Source organism: Talpa occidentalis, unplaced genomic scaffold (assembly GCF_014898055.3).
Source record: "Talpa occidentalis isolate TD23 unplaced genomic scaffold, MPIMG_talOcc4v2.1 talOcc4.10, whole genome shotgun sequence".
In the NCBI taxonomy this organism is placed as follows: domain Eukaryota; kingdom Metazoa; phylum Chordata; class Mammalia; order Eulipotyphla; family Talpidae; genus Talpa; species Talpa occidentalis.
Genome location: NW_023600993.1, coordinates 106474034 through 106490341, shown reverse-complemented (window position 1 = coordinate 106490341; position 16308 = coordinate 106474034). Strand labels below are relative to the sequence as shown.

Genomic DNA, 16308 nt, shown 5'->3' with positions numbered 1-16308 from the left:
GCGGGGGCGTCGGGCGGCGGCGGGGCCCCGGCGGCGCGCAGGGTAAGGCGGGGGCCGGGCCGGGGCGGGGGTCCCGGGGCTGCTCCCGCCCGCGGGCGGCGCTGGGGCGCGAGGGGCGGGGCGGCCGGCGGGCGCGGGACCCCGATGCAGACGGGCAGCGGCAGCGCCCCCGCCCGCCCCCGCCCGCCCCCCGCCGACCCCGGTGGGGGAGGTACGGGGGGGGGGTGCCGGGGGGCGGTGCCGGGGGGCGGTGCCGGGGGTCCGGGGGGCGGGCGGGGGGGCGGGCAGCGCCTCCTGGCCAGCAGCCCGGCCTGGCCGCGAGGGGCCGGTGGCCGCTGGAGCCCCAGACCCCCTCCCTGGGGCCTTCCCGCCGCCCCTCGGGGTCTCGTCCTCCTGGGGCGCCGCGGCCGGAGGGGCCCCTCCCCCCACCCGGCCTTTGACAACATCCTCGCGCGCCCCGAGTTCCCCGAGTTCCCCGCGCCCCAGCGCAGCCCCGCGGGCTCCCGCCCCTCCCGCCCCGAGCCGACCCCGCGGCCTTTCGCAGACGGGGCGCCGCGAGTGGGGGCGCCGGGGCGCAAACAGGGCCGGGCAGGGCTGCTGGGGGGCCCGGGAGTGCGGGGGGGGGCCCCCAGGGCTGGGCAGGCGCCTGTGGGCCCGGCTGGAGGCCCCTCGCAAGGGGCGCGGCGGGCTCTGCCCCGAGTCTGGCCCCCCTGGCTGACCCTGCCCTCGCCGCCCTCCCAGCCTTCTCGCCGCGAGGGAGCCCCCCAGGACCCGCTGAGCCGCCGCAGGAGCTGTCCACAGGCCCGCAGGTGCCCGAGATGGCGGCCCCGGGGTCCGGCCCGCCCAAGGAGGCGGCGCTGGCCCGGCTGCGGGCGCAGGTGGAGCTGTGCCTGGGCTGCGCGCGCTGCACCCAGCGCCTCAACGACAGCACCTACGTCCTGCGCACCGTGGAGCACAGCTGCCCCCGCGAGATGCTCCTGGCCCGCTGCAGGGGGGCGGGCAAGAGCCGGCCCTGGCGCAAGGTGGACCGCCGGCCCGGCTTCCCCCGGCCGGCCCGCTACGAGGTGTGCCGCTACTACCGGCCGTGGCTGGGCTGCCCGCGCCACCGCAACCAGTGCACCTTCGCCCGCAGCCCCGAGGAGGCGCTGGTCTGGACCTTCGAGCGCGAGCACGGCGTCCGGCGGCTGTGGCTGAAGGCCGCGCTGCAGGGGCCCCGGGCGGCAGGGCCCCCGGAGAGCCGTCCAGCCCGGCGGACGCCGTGCTCAGCGAGTTCGGCGGCCACTTCCAGCTGCTCTGTTCCCACTGCTTCCGACGCTGCCCCCCGCACCTGAGCCCCGTGGACCCCCAGGGGCGGTGCCCCAAGCACGGGGCCTGCCCTCCGCTGCTGGCCCACGTGAGCGCCGAGGGCCGCCGCAAGCAGCAGGTGGTGGAGGTGCGGCCGCGGCCCCGCTACGGCCAGGCGCTGACCTACTGCATGTACGTGGCGCGCGGCCGGCGCTGCCGGCACGGAGCCCCCCGATGCCAGTACGCGCACAGCGCCGTGGAGATGGCCGTGTGGGAGGCTGAGCAGCTGGGGGGGCTCCGGAGGGGGGACCTGCTTCCCCCTCCCATCCCCAAGGGGGTCAGGCCCCCAGGCGCCCCCACCCAGGGACCAGGGGTCCAGCTGTACTGCCCAGCCTGCCTGGTGACCTGCAGCTCGCAGGAAGCCTTCGAGAACCATTGCTCCTCCCTGGAGCACTCGCAGATGGTGGTCCTGGACCACAGTGCGGCCTGGGAGCACCGCAGCCCGCCCATGGGGCTCTCCACCTTCGAGCTCTGCCCCAGGTAGGGACCGCGGCCAACGCGGGGACCGGAGGGTGCCCTGTTGCCGCCCTGTGACCACTGGCCCTCGTCGACCCCTGGGGGGTGGGCGGCAGCCAGGACTCGCCCGGGGCTCCCGCACACAGGCCAGCGGGGCCGGGGTTCAGCCCGGCACAGCCTGCGGACCCCCCAGGCCTGACCTCTGCGAGTTGCCCCCAGGCCTGACCTCTGCGAGTACGGGGATGCGTGCACCAAGGCGCACTCGCCGCAGGAGCTGCGGGAGTGGGAGCAGCGTGTGCAGGCCATGCAGCTGCGGAAGAAGGAGGCCTGTCGGGAGGGGCTGGCGCCGTACCAGGCGCGGCTGCTGGACGAATACCAGCGCAGCAGCAGCGAGGTCCTGGTGGTGAGTGCCCGGGGCTGGGGCGGGTCCTGGTGTGAGAGGCCGGGGCCGGGTGGTGGGCGCCCAGCGGCCCTGCTGCAGCCCAGACTTCTCTGCACAGCTGGCCGAGGCAGTGGACGGCGTGTCCGTGACCTGTGACCAGCCCCTGCTCCATCAGGCCGAGGAGAAGGAGATCCATCACACCTGGACCTTCACTGTGCACTCCGAGGTGAGAGGCCGGCGGGACAGCCCAGTGGACAGGGTCGGGTCGGGGTCTGCACTGAGTGTTGAGGGACTGAATTCCCGGGCCAGGCCGTGGGGGGCCCCCAGGGATGTCTGACACAGCAAGGGACGCTGGTCACCTCATGCCCTAAGGTCCCCTCTGGGGCAGGCTTTGAGCCCATTGAGCAGAGGGAGCCTGGCCAGGGCATGGCGGGAGGAGGCTCCCGGCTGGGCCTCATGCCCGCCCTCCCTGCAGGAGCTGCTGCGGCACGTGGCCCTGCTGCGGCGGGAGCCAGGGGCGGCGTTCTGGCTGGAGGCACCCAGCCTCCCGCAGGGCCAGCGCTACGCAGAGGGCAGGCGCTTCTGCGTGCCTGGCTGTCCCGCCCAGGCCCGCGTGGGGGTGCGGGTGCAGAGCGAGGCCTTCGGCACCTTCGAGCAATGGCTGGTCCTGGACTTCGGCCGCCGTCCAGCGCTGCTGCGGAGGCTGGAGCTGCGGCTGGGCCTGGGGTATGGCCTGGAGGCCCGGGGGCCGCCGGCCCCTGGCCAGTGTGAGGAGCTGGAGCGCTGGCACACCGGCAACCGCCACGTGGTGCCCAGCGTGGAGCGGACAGCCGAGGAGACGGCCCTGATGGCCAAGTACAAGGCGCCTGCCCTGGCCCTGGACTTCAGCCGTGGCGGCTCGGCCCCAGGGCCCGTCTCCTGCGCCAACTACCGGCAGAGGATGCACCAGTTCCTGTACGAGGAGGAGGCGGCCCAGCAGCAGCTGGTGGCCAAGTGAGTAGGGCTGGTGAGGACGGGGCGGCGGGGGTGGCTCTGCTCAGCTGACCCACGTCCTCCGACCAGGCTGAACCTGCGGGGCCCGGTGACCCTGAAGACGGCGCTGCAGACGCCAGCCCTGGGCCTGCGCGTCTCGCCGGCCGGGACACTCTACGCCGAGGTCCCCATCCCGTCCTGCCTGACGCCAGATACAGACCAGGGCTTCTTGCTGGGCCGGGCGGTCAGCACAGCCCTGGTCGCCCCAGTGCCGGCGCCCGACCTCACCGTGTTCGAGGCGCGACTGGAGCCCCGGGCCGGCTCGGAGTGCTCCCGCTGGCTGCTGCTGCCTGCCGGCTGCTGTCAGGCCCTGAAGCTGCAGCCCGAGACCAGTCCCGTCCTGGAGGTGCAGTTCCAGGTCGACCCCACGGCCTTCCGCCTCTGGCACCAGGCGGTGGACGCGCTGCCCGAGGAGCGCCTGGTGGTGCCCGACCTGGCGGCCTGCGCCCTGCCCCGTCCCCAGCCCACGCCGCCAGAGCTGCACGGCAACCGCAAGCAGAAGCTGGCCGTGGCCTTCATCGCGGGCAGCAGCCCGGGGGGCAGGCGGCCAGTGCCCCCTCTGCTCATCTACGGCCCCTTTGGCACCGGCAAGACCTACACGCTGGCCATGGCCTCCCTGGAGGTCATCCGGCAGCCGCACACCAGGGTGCTCATCTGCACGCACACCAACAGGTGAGCCCGGGCGCCCCAGGAGGCCTGGCTGCTCGCGCTGGCCGCCGCCCTCCCCACCCTGGGTCTCCGGGAGGGTGTGGTGGGCAAGGGTACGGCGCAGCCAGCAGCGCTTCCTGGGGGGAGGCCCTGGGATATTTTTAGAGAAACAGGTTCTCTCTACCGTGAAGTTCCCCTTCTCAGTCCCCGGCCCTGCCGGCTGCCAGGCTCGGGGTCCCCGCCTCTGCCCGAGGCCCTGGCTCTGCCATGCGGCTCTGCTCCCTGGGCCGGCGCCGGAGCTCCCTGCCAGCGCTGAGGCTGACCAGGAGCGGAGTCCAGGGCCGCCCCCGTCCTTTGGGCACCGGCTGCTTGGGGCGGGCTGCAGCTCCTGCTCTGCCTCTGCCTCTCCGCATGGCCAGCTCCTTCACCTCCTCCAGGACGCCCTCTCTGGCCGCCGGTGCTCTGTGCTGCTGCCCGGTCCTCCTCGTTGGGCCTGACCTCCCCCAGCTCCTTCACCTCCTCCAGGACGCCCTCTCTGGCCGCCCGGTGCTCTGTGCTGCTGCCCGGTCCTCCTCGTCGGGTCTGACCTTCCTTTGTTTCTTTATCTGTGCGTCTGTCCCTTCTGCTGATCTCTGTGCTCCGTGGGGCAGGACGCGGTCTGCCTGCCGGCCGGGGCCCGCGCCCACACACTCTCTCCCCCCAGCGCGGCGGACATCTACATCCAGGAGCACTTCCACAGCTACGTCAGCAGCGGCCACCCCGAGGCCGCCCCGCTCCGGGTGATGTACGCAGACCGGCCGCCCAGCCAGACGGACGCGGCCACGCTGCAGTACTGCTGCCTGACGGCCGATGGCCAGGCCTTCCGCCCGCCCGGCCAGGCCGAGCTGGAGCAGCACCGCATCGTGGTGACCACCACCTCGCAGGCCCGCGAGCTCCGCGTGCCGCGCGGCTTCTTCTCGCACATCCTCATCGACGAGGCAGCCCAGATGCTGGAGTGCGAGGCGCTGACCCCGCTGCGCTACGCGGCCCCCGGCACCCGCGTGGTGCTGGCTGGCGACCACCTGCAGGTGGCGCCCCGGCTGTTCAGCGCGCCGCGAGCCCAGGCGGCCGCGCACACGCTGCTGCACCGGCTCTTCCGGCACTACCAGCGCCAGGCGCTGCCGGCCGCCCGGGACAGCCGCGTGGTCCTCCACGAGAACTACCGCTGCACCGAGGCCATCGTGCGCTTCGTGTCGCGCCACTTCTACCTGGCCCAGGGCGAGCCCATCCGCGCCAGCGGCTGCGTCCCACCCCACCCCCGGCTCTACCCGCTGGCCTTCTGTCACGTGGCCGGCCGCCCCGAGCGCGACCTGTCCATGACGTCCTGGCTCAACGCGGCCGAGGTGGCCCAGGTGGTGGAGAAGGTGCAGGAGGCCCACGACACCTGGCCCCGCTGCTGGGGCGGCCGCGAGCAGAGGCTCATCTGCGTCGTGTCCCAGGGCGCCCAGGTGAGCACGTGGGGGCGGGGAGGGGTTGGGGGCGCCCTCTCAGTCCCCCGCCTCAGCCCCAGCCGGGCCGCCCTTCACTGCCCCATGTGTCGCAGGTGAGCGCGCTGAGGCAGGAGCTGCGGAGGCGGGACCTGGGCCAGGTGTCTGTGGGCAGCTTTGAGATCCTGCCAGGTGAGTGGCCCCCGGGCGGTGCTGGGGGAGGGGGGGCGTGCGCCGGGCCCCCCCCTGACTGTGCCCCCCTCTAGGACGGGAGTTCCGGGTGGTGGTGCTCAGCACGGTGCACACCCGCCGCAGCCTGCAGGGCGCGGGTGCACCCGCCGGGGACTTCTTCACTGACGCCCGCGTGCTCAACACAGTGCTGACCCGCGCGCAGTCGCTGGTGGTAGCCGTGGGCGATGCCGTGGCTCTCTGCTCCACGGGGCCCTGCAGTAGGCTGTGGAAGAGCTTCATCCGGGAGTGCGTGGAGCACCACAGCGCCTGCCCCGAGGGGCTGTCCCTGCAGCAGATCGAGCAGGGTGTGCTGCAGCAGCAGCACTGGCGGCCGGGGGCCCTCCAGACAGAGGGTGCTGTGGCCGCGGTGGCCGAGGACGCTGTCCCGGAGCCGGGGGCCGCGGGGGCCCCCACTGCGGTGCACACGGCTGAGGCTGAGGCTGAGGGGGGCGCCTCCCAGCCCAAGACCGCGGCCTCAGGGGGCACAGCCATGCTGCAGGCCCAGCCGGTGGCCACGGAGGGCGGAGCGCCCACAGGCCCCGAGGATGCTGAGGACGCCGAGGACGCCGAGGACTCGGAGTCTGACTTCTGGCCTTCGGATGGGGAGCTCAATGCCGACGACGCCATCCTGCAGGAGCTGCTGGATGAGAGCCGGAACATGACGGTGACTGTCCGGGAGGACGGGCTGCTGGACATGGTGGCCGGTCCTGCGTCCCCGCAGCAGGCCCGCCAGTACGTGAACCTGCCCCCGGCCAAGCTGCGGAGCCTGCTGCGCACGCAGCCCGAGCTGTACCACCGCTGTGTCTTCACGCAGGAGACCTTCGACCGGGCCAGCGCCGTCCCGCTGGATCCGGCGGGTCCCGGCCCTATCCAGGTCCGGGGCCGCCGGCACTGCGGGATGGCCTTCACTGGGGACGAGGTGCTGGTCGAGGTCCTGGGCGGGGCCCCTGGGGACAGGGGCTGTCCGGGGCGGCCACAGGGCCGCGTGGTGGGCGTGCTCCGGCGGCAGCGCCGCGAGCTGGCCTTCGTGTGCCGCATGGACGAGTGGGACACGCGCATCATGACCCCCATCGACGGCTCCGTCACCAAGATCTTCGTGGCGGAGCTGAAGGACCCGCAGCAGGTGCCGGTGCACCGCCTGGTGCGGGGCCGCCTGCAGAAGGTGGGCTTTGAGCGGCTCCCCCCCGAGGCCCGGCACCGCCGGCTCTTCCGGGTGCTGGTGGTCCTGTGGCGTGAGCGCTTCTACTACCCGCTGGGCATCATCCTGGAGGTGCTGCCCGAGGCCACCACCTGGGAGCACGGCCTGCACATCCTGGACCTGGAGCATGGCCTGAAGGCACCCGCCCCAGACCCGGCCTCGGTGGCCAGGGCGGTGCAGAAGCTCCAGGCAGAGCTGGGTCGGGCGCCCGGGGGCAGGGAGGACTGCCGTGGCTTCCTGACCTTCACCGTGGACCCCCAGGGGGCCAGCCAGCTGGACGACGCCCTGAGCGTGCGGGACCTGGGCCCCAGGTACGAGGTGGCCGTGCACATTGCCGACGTGGCCAGCTTGCTGCCCAGGGACGGGGCTCTGGACCTGGAGGCCCGCAGGCGGGGCCTTGCCTTCTACGCCCCTGACCGGGAGCCGGTGGCCATGCTGCCAGCCGACCTCAGCCGGGACGCGCTCAGCCTCCTGCCGGGCCAGGACCGCCTGGCCCTCTCCCTCTTCCTCACTGTCGAGAAGGGCAGCGACCAGCTCAGGGGCCAGCGCTTTGCGCCCTCCGTGGTCTGCTCCAACTTCCAGCTGACCTACGAGTCGGCCGAGCAGCTGATCACGGGGCACCCTGGTGCCGGCCTGGAGCTGCCCACCTGCCTGGACTCTGTGGAGGCCTGTGTGGCTGCCGCCTGCCACCTGGCCAGGGTGCTGCGCCGGCGCCGGCTACAGGGCGGCTGCCACCACGAGCAGCCTGAGGAGGATGGCACACTGGGCGCCCGCGCCGCCCACATCATGGTCAAGGAGTACATGGTCCAGTTCAACAGCCTGGTGGCAGAGTTCCTGGTGGGCAGCGAGCCCACGCGGACGGTCACCCCACTGCGCTGGCAGCCTGCGCCTGGCGCCCGGCAGCTGGAGGCCCTGGGCGAGAAGCACCGGGCGCTGGTGCCCCTGTCACTGCACCTGCGCCAGCACCTGCAGGGCGGTCCGCCCGGCGCGCAGCTGACCGTCCTGGCCGCCCTCTGGGGGCACGTCCAGCAGGCTGCCCGCACCCAGGACCTGAGCTTGCTGGTGGACCTGCTGACCACGGACGACCTGCACCCGGCACTGGCCTTTGTGGGCCTCGACCTCCGCAGGGCCCTGGGCCGCTCGACCTTTGGCCGGTCCCGCCAGGGTGACCAGCAGCCGGCCCGCCACTACGCGCTGCAGGTGGACTGGTACACCTGGGCGACTTCGCCCATCCGCAGGTACCTGGATGTGGTGGTGCAGCGCCTGTTGCTGCTGGCCCTGGGCCGGGGGGGCTGTGCCTACTCGGCCAGCGACATCGACCGGCTGTGCCAGGATTTTGGCCGGCAGCACGGCCGCGCTCAGGGCTACCAGCGCCGGACCCACAACCTGCGCCTGGCCGTGCAGCTCCAGGCCCAGCCGCAGGACAAACTGGGCGTGGCGGTGGATGTGGAGGAGGGTGCCCGCTGCTTCAAGCTGCTCTTCCCTGCCAACCCCGACTCCCTGCCGGACCCCTGCCCTGTCTTCTACCGCTCCCTGCAGCTGGCCGAGCACCCCCACCGCCTGGCTGGCCGCCCGGGCCTGCGGCTCATGTGGCGGCGCCGCATCTACTCCGTGGGGGCCGCGGGGCCAGGCCCGCCGCTGCCCGGTGTGCTGCAGGACCCTCACACCCAGCCTGTGGATGCCGCCCTCTGGCAGCGGCTGCTGGAGCTGGTGGAGGCGGAGCAGTGGCCGCAGGCAGCCGCCCTGGTGCGGGAGCAGGGCGCCCAGGTGCCCCCTCGGCAGGCACCGGGCCAGGTGTGCCGCAGTCCCTGCGGGCACTTCGTGGAGGTGGTGCGGGAGCTGGGTGGCGGGGACGTGCTGCAGGTGCAGCTCGGGGCCTCCCTGCAGCGCGGCTTCCTGGCACCCGCCCTGCAGCTGTGGACCGTGGCGCCCGGCCTCAGCCTCTGCCTGGAGCATGTGGAGCGGCCCGGGGCCTGCTTCTCGGGCCCGGCGCCCACTGCGGGGCGGGACCGCTTCCGCAGCGTGGACGAGTACACCCGCCTGTGGGGGCCGTTCTGCTCCCTGGAGTCGGCTACCAGCGCGGTGGCCGAGAACGACTCCATCACGCTGCGGGGCGTCCCCATCACCTGGGACGCCCCGGGGGCCGGGGCCAAGGCGCCCAGCCGGCTCTGGGGCTCCTTCTTCCTGGAGGCCTCCTTCCTGCAGGAGCACTGCATCAACATCAGCTTCGGCCACTGCTACCTCTGCGTCCGGCTGGAGGGGCTGCCGGCCAGGCCCCCGGTGGGGGGCCCTGGGTCGCTCCTGGGCATCGACCCCCCCACGTACACCTGGGTGGCCCACGGGCTGACCGAGGACGCGGACGAGGCGGAGGGCTGGGCCGACCAGCCCGAGGCGCCCCGGCGGGTGCGCTTCTTCGTGCACCGCACGGCCCCGGAGACGGCCCCGGAGACGGCCCCGGAAGAGGCCCTGCGGCCCGGCGCCCGCTTCACTGTGGAGGTGCTGCCCAAGCAGCTTCCTGACCTGTAAGCGCTGGGGGGGCGGGGCCCTGCTTGGGGGCGGGAGTGCGAGGCTGGGGGGCAGCAGGCCCCTCCCTGGGGACTCTGCTGAGTGGCCCGTCTGCGCGCCCCTTCCCAGCCGCAAGGAGGAAGCCGTGAGGAGGCTGAGGGACGCTTCCCAGCTGGTCATCAGCATCGCCCTGGGCCGGCCCATGCCACTGCCCCGCCCCGCGCCCGGGAGGCGCGCGCCCCCCAGAGGTAGGTCGGCGGCCCCCGCCCCCCACGGCCACCTGGGGCGGAGTGTGCTCAGGGAGGTGCCTCCCTCCACAGGGGTCCCCAGCAGGTTCCTGGAGCTCCCCTCTCTGGACATCCCCGGAGGCCGCCACAGGCTGAACCCCAGCCAGGTTGGGGCTGTCAGGGAAGCGCTGAAGAGGCCGTTCTCTGTCATCCAGGGCCCTCCAGGTGGGCCAGGCCGGGGTGGGGGGGGGCGGGGGCGGGGCGCGGCGGGGGCGGGCCTGCTCACGGGCTGTCCCGCAGGCACGGGGAAGACCGTGGTGGGCCTGCACATCGTGTTCTGGCTCCAGAGGAGCAACGCGGAGCGCGCGCAGGCGGGCGGCCCCTCCGCCCCGGAGCAGCCCTGCGTCCTGTACTGCGGGCCCTCCAACAAGTCGGTGGACGTCCTGGCAGGTGCGTGGCCGGGGGCGGGGCGCCGCTGGGTGTGGGCATGGTGACAGCGGCCTCTTCCCCCCCAGGACTGCTCCTGAGCCGCGTGGCCGAGCTGAAGCCCCTGCGCGTGTACAGCGAGCAGGCGGAGGCCACTGAGTTCCCGGTGCCTGGCGTGAGCAGCAGGGGCCCGCCCAGGAGGACCCTGCGGGACGGGAGGCCCAACCAGGCCCTCAGGTGGGCCCTGCTGGGGTGCTGGCCCTCGGGGGCAGGGCCGGGCAGGGCGGCCGTGGCCTCACGGGGCTCTCCCGCAGGAGCATCACCTTGCACCACCGGATCCGGCAGCCCTCCAACCCCTACGCGGCCGACATCAAGGCCTTTGACACCCGGCTGCAAAGTGGGGAGGTCTTCCCCAAAGAGGACCTCGCGCAGTAAGTGGCCAGGGCTACGGGCGCCCTCGGGGCCAGGTGGGCCCCGGCGAGCAGAGTGTCCTGCCGCAGGTACAGGAAGGTGATGGGCAAGGCCAGGAAGTACGAGCTGGAGCGGCACAGCGTGGTCCTGTGCACGTGCTCCTGCGCGGCCTCCGCCAGCCTCAAGAGCCTGGACGTGCGGCAGGTGCTGGTGGATGAGGCGGGCATGGCCACAGAGCCCGAGACCCTCATCCCCCTGGTGAGCTTCCCGCAGGCTGAGAAGGTGAGTGGCGCCCGCGGGAGGGGCTTGGCGGGGGCTGGCGGGGACGGGGTCACACGTCCTTCTGCCCCCAGGTGGTCCTCCTGGGGGACCACAAGCAGCTGCGGCCGGTCGTCAAGAACGAGCAGCTGCAGAACCTGGGGCTGGACCGGTCTCTCTTCGAGAGGTACCAGATGGACGCCTACATGCTGGACACGCAGTACCGCATGGTGGGTACCAGGGGGCCGGGCTGTGGCCTCTCCCTGCCCCCCCTTCGCTGACCGGCTCCGCCCTCCGCAGCACGAGGGCCTCTGTGCCTTTCCGTCCATGGAGTTCTACAAGCAGCAGCTGAAGACCTATGAGGGGCTGCGGCGTCCGCCCAGCGTCCTGGGCCACGCCAAGCGGGACAGCTGCCCTGTCATCTTCGGCCACGTGCAGGGCCACGAGCAGAGCCTGCTGGTGTCCACGGACGAAGGGAACGAGAACTCCAAGGCCAACCCGGAGGAGGTGGCGGAGGTGGTGAGTGCTGGGGGCTGCCCCGAGGGGGCAGGCGCGCGGAGGTGACCACTGGGGCCCCGGTGCCCAGGGCGGGGGGTCGGGTGGGCTTCACCGCACCCCTCGGTCTCGCAGGTCCGCATAGCCAAGCAGCTGACCCTGGGGAGGACTGTGGAGCCCAAGGACATCGCCGTCCTCACGCCCTACAACGCGCAGGCGGCCGAAATCAACAGGGCCCTCTTGCGAGAGGGCGTCGCGGGAGTGACCGTGTGCTCCATCACCAAGAGCCAGGGTGAGACTGTCCGGCACCGGGGAGTGTGGGGCGCTGGGAGGGCGGGGGCTGGTGGGGAGAGGGGTGCCGCTGGGGGCGTCCCTGTGAGCCTGGGGCGAGGGGCCTGGGGGTTGGGGAGAGGGTGCTGCTGGGGGCCAGGGGCCTCACGGGCGTCCTGCCTGCAGGCAGCGAATGGCGATACGTGCTGGTCAGCACTGTCCGATCCTGCCCGGAGGGCGATGTGGACCAGCGGCCCACCAAGGGCTGGCTGAAAAAGTTCCTGGGTTTCGTGGTGGACCCCAACCAAGTGAACGTGGCCATCACCCGGGCTCAGGAGGGCCTCTGCCTCATTGGTGAGGGCCGGGGCGGGGCGGCTCCTCCCGCGGGGCTGGTGGGGCTGGCGGGGCGGGCGCCCGGGGCGGGGCCACTGGGAGGGGCTGCGGGGGGCTGGTGACCACTGACCTGCCCCCTCGCAGGAGACCACCTGCTGCTGCGCTGCTGCCCGCTCTGGCGGCGGCTGCTGGACTTCTGCGAGGCCCGGCAGAGCCTGGTGCCGGCCAACCAGGTGCGGGTTCGGAGGCGGCCCGCTGTGGTTTGCTGAGGAGCCGCCGCCCGCCGGGACAGCGACGGAGCATCCCCAGCCCCTCGGCCCGCAGACCGCCCGGGCTAGCCGGGCTTGGGTGCTCGCTCTCTGGACGCCCTCCCGGGCCGCGCTGGGCTCCACTGGACCCCGCCTTTCATGGGTCCAGCCAGAGCCCTTCTCACTGGAAGGCCCAGCCCGAACTCAGGGCGGGCAGCGGGTCTTGGTATCCGGCCCACTGCCCCGTGCGCCCCCTGGGCGGGGCCGGGCCCACCGGCCTCCCCACCCTCGCCCCGAATGTGCAATACCCCGTGGGGCCGCAGACGCCCGGCCGCTCGGGGCTGCGCCCCTCTGCCTGCGGCCTCCTCGGGCGGCTCGGCCGACGGGGCGGGTGGGCTGGGGCGCGTCCTGGGGTGCGGGAAGGCGGTGTTTGCGGCTGCCCGGCAGGGCCGCTGTGCGGGGGCGTCTCTGCTTCCACGTTTTCTACAGGTCCCATTTCTACATTCCAGGTTCGTGTGTTTTCTAGGCGTCCGTGTCCCCCGATCCATGTTAACTTTATTATAAAGTCTGCGCGTCACTTCTTACTTGGGGGTGTTTTGTGGTCGGCCGGCGGTGGCCGCCCTCTGGCTGCGGGCTGCGTCCGGGTCCCGGGGCTCCCGGAGTGTGGGGGGCTGAAGCTGTCCCCCGCCCGGCGCCCCGCATGGCCTGTGCCTGGACGGGGAGCTGCTGAGCTGTACTTGGTGCCGGGCGGATCCCGACCTCTGTCCCCAGGTGGGGCCGGCCCGGGTCCGGGTCCAAGGGCCGCAGGCTGCCGGCCTTGCCAGCGTCCTGGCCGGGCTGCCCGGGCTCCTCGCCGGCGCGTGGGCAGGCCCGGGGCGGGCTGGCCGGGAAGCCTCCCGGTGCCGGCGGGGCGTGAGGCGGGCCGGGGGCACAGGGCCAGGCCGGCAGGGGACGGGCGTGGGGATGGACGGTCCCGGGGTCCCGCCTTCCGCGCCCGGCCCGCAGGGGAGAGCGGAGTCCACGGGGGGGGGGGGGGGGGGGGGGGGGCTTCCGGGAGGAAGGGGCGTGGCGGGCAGGGCGGCAGGAAGCTGGGGGGGGCGGGGCCCCACTCTCCGAGGGTGGGGCCTCGGGTCGAATCCGCGAGGGGGCCTGAGCGCGAGGGAGGGAGGCGCGGGGCGCCCCAGTCTCGGGCCGCAGCCGGGCTGCTCCGCGGGGCGCCGGGCCGGAGCCGGGCCGGGGCGCGCCAGACCCCGGAGGCCGCGAAGACGCGTGGGGGATGCAGGGGCGCCGCGAGGCCCCGAGTGGCGAAGAGCCGCAGCGCGCGGACCCCAGCCGGAGCGGGAGGAGCCCCCCGCGCCCCCCCCACCGCGCAGAGCACCGGGCAGGACACCCCCACCGCGGAGCAGGCCCGCCCGCTGCCCGCGCCCCTTCCCTGCGAGCTGCCGTGGCCTGCGGGGCCTCACAAGCACCCGAAGCACCCGCCCCCCCCCCCCCGGGGTAAACAGCGCCGGCTGAGCAGGAAACAGACCTGCCCCCCCCACCTGCACGCACCCCCGCAGCTGGGCTCCTGCCCCCCCCACCTGCACGCACCCCCGCAGCTGGGCTGGGCGGGCCGCAGCTGGGGGCGGGAGGGCTCGCGGCAGCGGGGAGAGCCCTGCTCGCCTATGCCCGGTGGTGCCGCGCCCTCCCCCCCACAGAGGCCCTGCCCACCTCACACTGACCGCTGGGCTGTGTGGGCAGTGGCCAGGCTGCCAGGCACGTGCTGGGGCGCCCGCAGGCCTCAGCCTCTGCCGGCGCCGCGTGCTGTCCCTGGGCCTGGCTGCTGCGGGCTGACCGGGAGGGGCACAGGGCCGGCCCTGCGGGCAAGGGGCTGGCGGCCACCGGGGGCCGGTTGCCAGGAGTGGGGCCGAGGACCACCCAGCAGCTGCAGCTGACCAGCGTCCTGTGGGGCCCCGAGCCCCTGGCCCTCGCCCCCCGCAGGATGGGGCGCAGACGAACTTCAGTTTCTCTGGGGAGAAGACAGACTTTTATTGTCATTAAAAAAAAAAACACCGAAGTGTCCTCTTGGCGCTGGCGCCCTGCTCCAGTGAGGCGGGGTGAGCCATGCGGACACGACGGCCCCGGGTCTGGGTGGCCTGGCCGTCGCCCGCGCCCGGGTCATGCGCCTGCAGGGGGCCCGGGGCGCGCGGCCGCAGAGGGGGCACGCCGGGACTCCCGCTGCCGCTCCAGCCAGCGTCCGCAGGTCCACCCCGGAGCCCCCAGAGTGGGGAGGCGCTGGGCCGGGGCCCGGCGAGCGAGGAGGGGCGCTCGGGGCAGCGCCGCCTGGCAAAGGGAAGCAGGGCTGTGTCTTCTCGCTCGTTTATACTCCTCTTTATTAGTGGATAAATATCAGAAAAGCATCTGTCAGGAGCCGGTCAGGGGCGGGTCCCGGGGGGTGCCCCCGGCTTGGTCCGCAGCGTGAGGCTGTCCCGCCAGGGCTCGTACACCAGCGTGTGGCTCTCGGCCCTCCTGACGGAGAAGCGGTAGGCGCGGTCGGGCAGCAGGTTGTGCAGGTCGAAGCTGCAGGCGGCCACGGGCACAGCCCCGCACTGGGCGCACTCCTGCTGCGTGCGCGGCTCCAGCAGCTTGAAGCGCAGCTCGAACTGCTCGGGCACAGCCGGCTGGACAGCAACGAACCAGCGCAGGCTGACCCAGTCACGGTGGGCCACCGACTCCTTGCGGTCAAACATGACGGGCATCTTGGTGCTCAGCATGAGGCGGATGTGTGGGATCTTGGCGGCGCCGATGTCAGACACCAGGCGGTGCTTGACATGCAGGCGCCCGGGCACCATCGTGGCCAGGAAGCTGTCCATGACGGCCGCCAGGTCCCCCAGCTGCCGCTCCACCCGCACCCAGCCAGCCAGGAAGGGCCGCGGGTCCGGGGACTCGAGCAGGGCATCCAGCTCGGCCCGGCCGCGGTCCAGCTGCTCCAGCAGGCCCCCCAGCAGCAGGAGCTGGATCTTGGTCTGGGCTGTGCCCACTTTCTTCATGCGCTGGAACTTCCAGGGGTCGATGAGCTGGAACATGGTGCTGGGCAGCACCAGCGGGCTCTGGTCGCCCAGGGCCAGGTGCTTGGGGAGCACCTCGATGTGGTAGGAGCACTTGCGGAGCAGCTCCACACGGGCGTGGTGGCGTTTGAGCAGGTGGGGGCTCAGGTCGGAGGTGAGGAACTCACGCAGGGCGGCACGCCGCTCCGTGTACGTCCTCCAGGCCTGCGGCTCCAGCAGCTGCCGGCCCTCGGCCTCCTCCGCCTCCTCCTGGTCCAGGACGGCCTGGGGACTGTCCAGCTTCATTTTGTCCAGGCCCAGGCCTGTCACTTGGAAGTCCATTGTCTGGAAGCTGGGGGTGGAGGGCCAGGCGTCAGCTCCAACCGCGTTGGCCTCTGCCTGCCCGCGCCCCATGGCGGTGTTGCAGCGGAGGGGGTAACTTTAGGCCCAGCCCTCCAATGCCTGGCCCCTGGTCATCCCGGGGGGAGGTTGTATGAGGGAGCAGGTCCAGCCCATGGGGGTGAGTGGGCAGGCTGTGGATCTGGGTGGTGGGCACTGAGGCCAGCACCTTCCGAGCACGGCTGTCTGTCCTGCTGCCTCCAGATGGCGTGGAGACAGTGGACTCTGGGGCTGGAGCAGCCCGGCAGGCGCCCAGTCACTGGCCAGCGGAGTGGCCTGGGAAGAGCCTCCCCGCTGCGTCTTAACGAGCAGGAGCCTCCCCCGCCTGCCCCCCAAGTCTCGTGTCAGTGGCCGGGCAGGTGTGCCAGCCACTGGACACAGCAGTGCCCCCAGGTCTGGCGGGCGCTCTTGAAAAGGACCAACACCCCTGGCTGCAGTCCCAGGCCCCGGGCCCCCAGGGGCGGGTGGGGACACAGACCTGGGCTGGAGCTCCCAGCCTCCTCGGGGGGCCAGTGACTGCGGGCCGCAGCCCGGCGCCGGCTGGCCTTAGCCCCAGTCAGCGCAGCCAGACCGGCCAGCGCCCGCGGCGGGAGGGAGCTGCGCGCCAGCCAGGCCGCCCACCTATGTCCTGCCCGAGCGCGCCCAGGGTGGCGGACCGCTGCCTCCCTGCCCGGCCGCTGTGGTCAGGGGCGGCTCCAGTGGGCAGAGCTCACTGGTCGCGAGCCCGGGGGCCGCTGCTCACCCCGCCGCCTGCGCACACCAGCCGTCCCCGCCCCCGCCCGCCGGCCCGCGCCCACCTGCCCTGCGTCCGGAGCGGAGGCGCGGCCGGGACTGCCCAGCCGGCCGGCCTGGAGCGGCGGGTCGCCATGGGGACCGGGGTCTTTGTGACGCCGCGAGCTGGGTGGGGCGGGGCTTGTGGGGAGACCCCGACTCCGCTCGCTCTCGCCGGCCCC

At 73.4% G+C, this 16308-nt stretch overlaps 2 protein-coding genes across 3 annotated transcripts; one reads left to right on the top strand and one right to left on the bottom strand.

Annotated features, from left to right (window-relative positions):
- The first annotated feature begins 1445 nt into the window (after positions 1 to 1445).
- HELZ2 (helicase with zinc finger 2) lies at positions 1446 to 12254 on the top strand. Its single transcript, XM_054698708.1, has 19 exons — positions 1446 to 1824; positions 2020 to 2203; positions 2301 to 2408; positions 2658 to 3175; positions 3245 to 3886; positions 4566 to 5349; positions 5445 to 5520; positions 5595 to 9279; positions 9392 to 9510; positions 9583 to 9714; positions 9790 to 9939; positions 10005 to 10152; positions 10230 to 10346; positions 10416 to 10608; positions 10680 to 10814; positions 10885 to 11103; positions 11215 to 11371; positions 11536 to 11703; positions 11827 to 12254. Exons 1-19 carry the CDS (start codon positions 1475 to 1477, stop codon positions 11949 to 11951), a joined length of 8010 nt encoding a protein of 2669 aa, XP_054554683.1. The 5' UTR covers positions 1446 to 1474; the 3' UTR covers positions 11952 to 12254.
- A 1995-nt stretch (positions 12255 to 14249) lies between these two features.
- FNDC11 (fibronectin type III domain containing 11) lies at positions 14250 to 16208 on the bottom strand. 2 transcript variants are annotated; one of them, XM_054699435.1, is made up of 2 exons: positions 15834 to 15874; positions 14250 to 15308 (listed from the first exon to the last, which is right to left on the bottom strand). In XM_054699435.1, exon 2 carries the CDS (start codon positions 15296 to 15298, stop codon positions 14345 to 14347), a length of 954 nt encoding a protein of 317 aa, XP_054555410.1. In that variant the 5' UTR covers positions 15299 to 15308; positions 15834 to 15874; the 3' UTR covers positions 14250 to 14344. The 2 variants fall into 2 exon arrangements, with proteins under 2 accessions (XP_054555410.1, XP_037377750.1); XM_037521853.2 differs by lacking the exon at positions 15834 to 15874 and adding an exon at positions 16153 to 16208 and having other exon boundaries at positions 14251 to 15308.
- Positions 16209 to 16308: the final 100 nt, after the last annotated feature.

Excerpts from the sequence above, each read along its gene's own strand:
- HELZ2 (XM_054698708.1), top strand. The coding sequence starts at position 1,475 with ATGTACGTGGCGCGCGGCCGGCGCTGCCGGCACGGAGCCCCCCGATGC. Across the intron at positions 5,350-5,444 it reads TCGTGTCCCAGGGCGCCCAG|GTGAGCGCGCTGAGGCAGGA; the intron begins GTGAGCACGTGG and ends CATGTGTCGCAG. Across the intron at positions 10,347-10,415 it reads CCCAAAGAGGACCTCGCGCA|GTACAGGAAGGTGATGGGCA; the intron begins GTAAGTGGCCAG and ends GTCCTGCCGCAG.
- FNDC11 (XM_037521853.2), bottom strand. The coding sequence starts at position 15,298 with ATGGACTTCCAAGTGACAGGCCTGGGCCTGGACAAAATGAAGCTGGAC.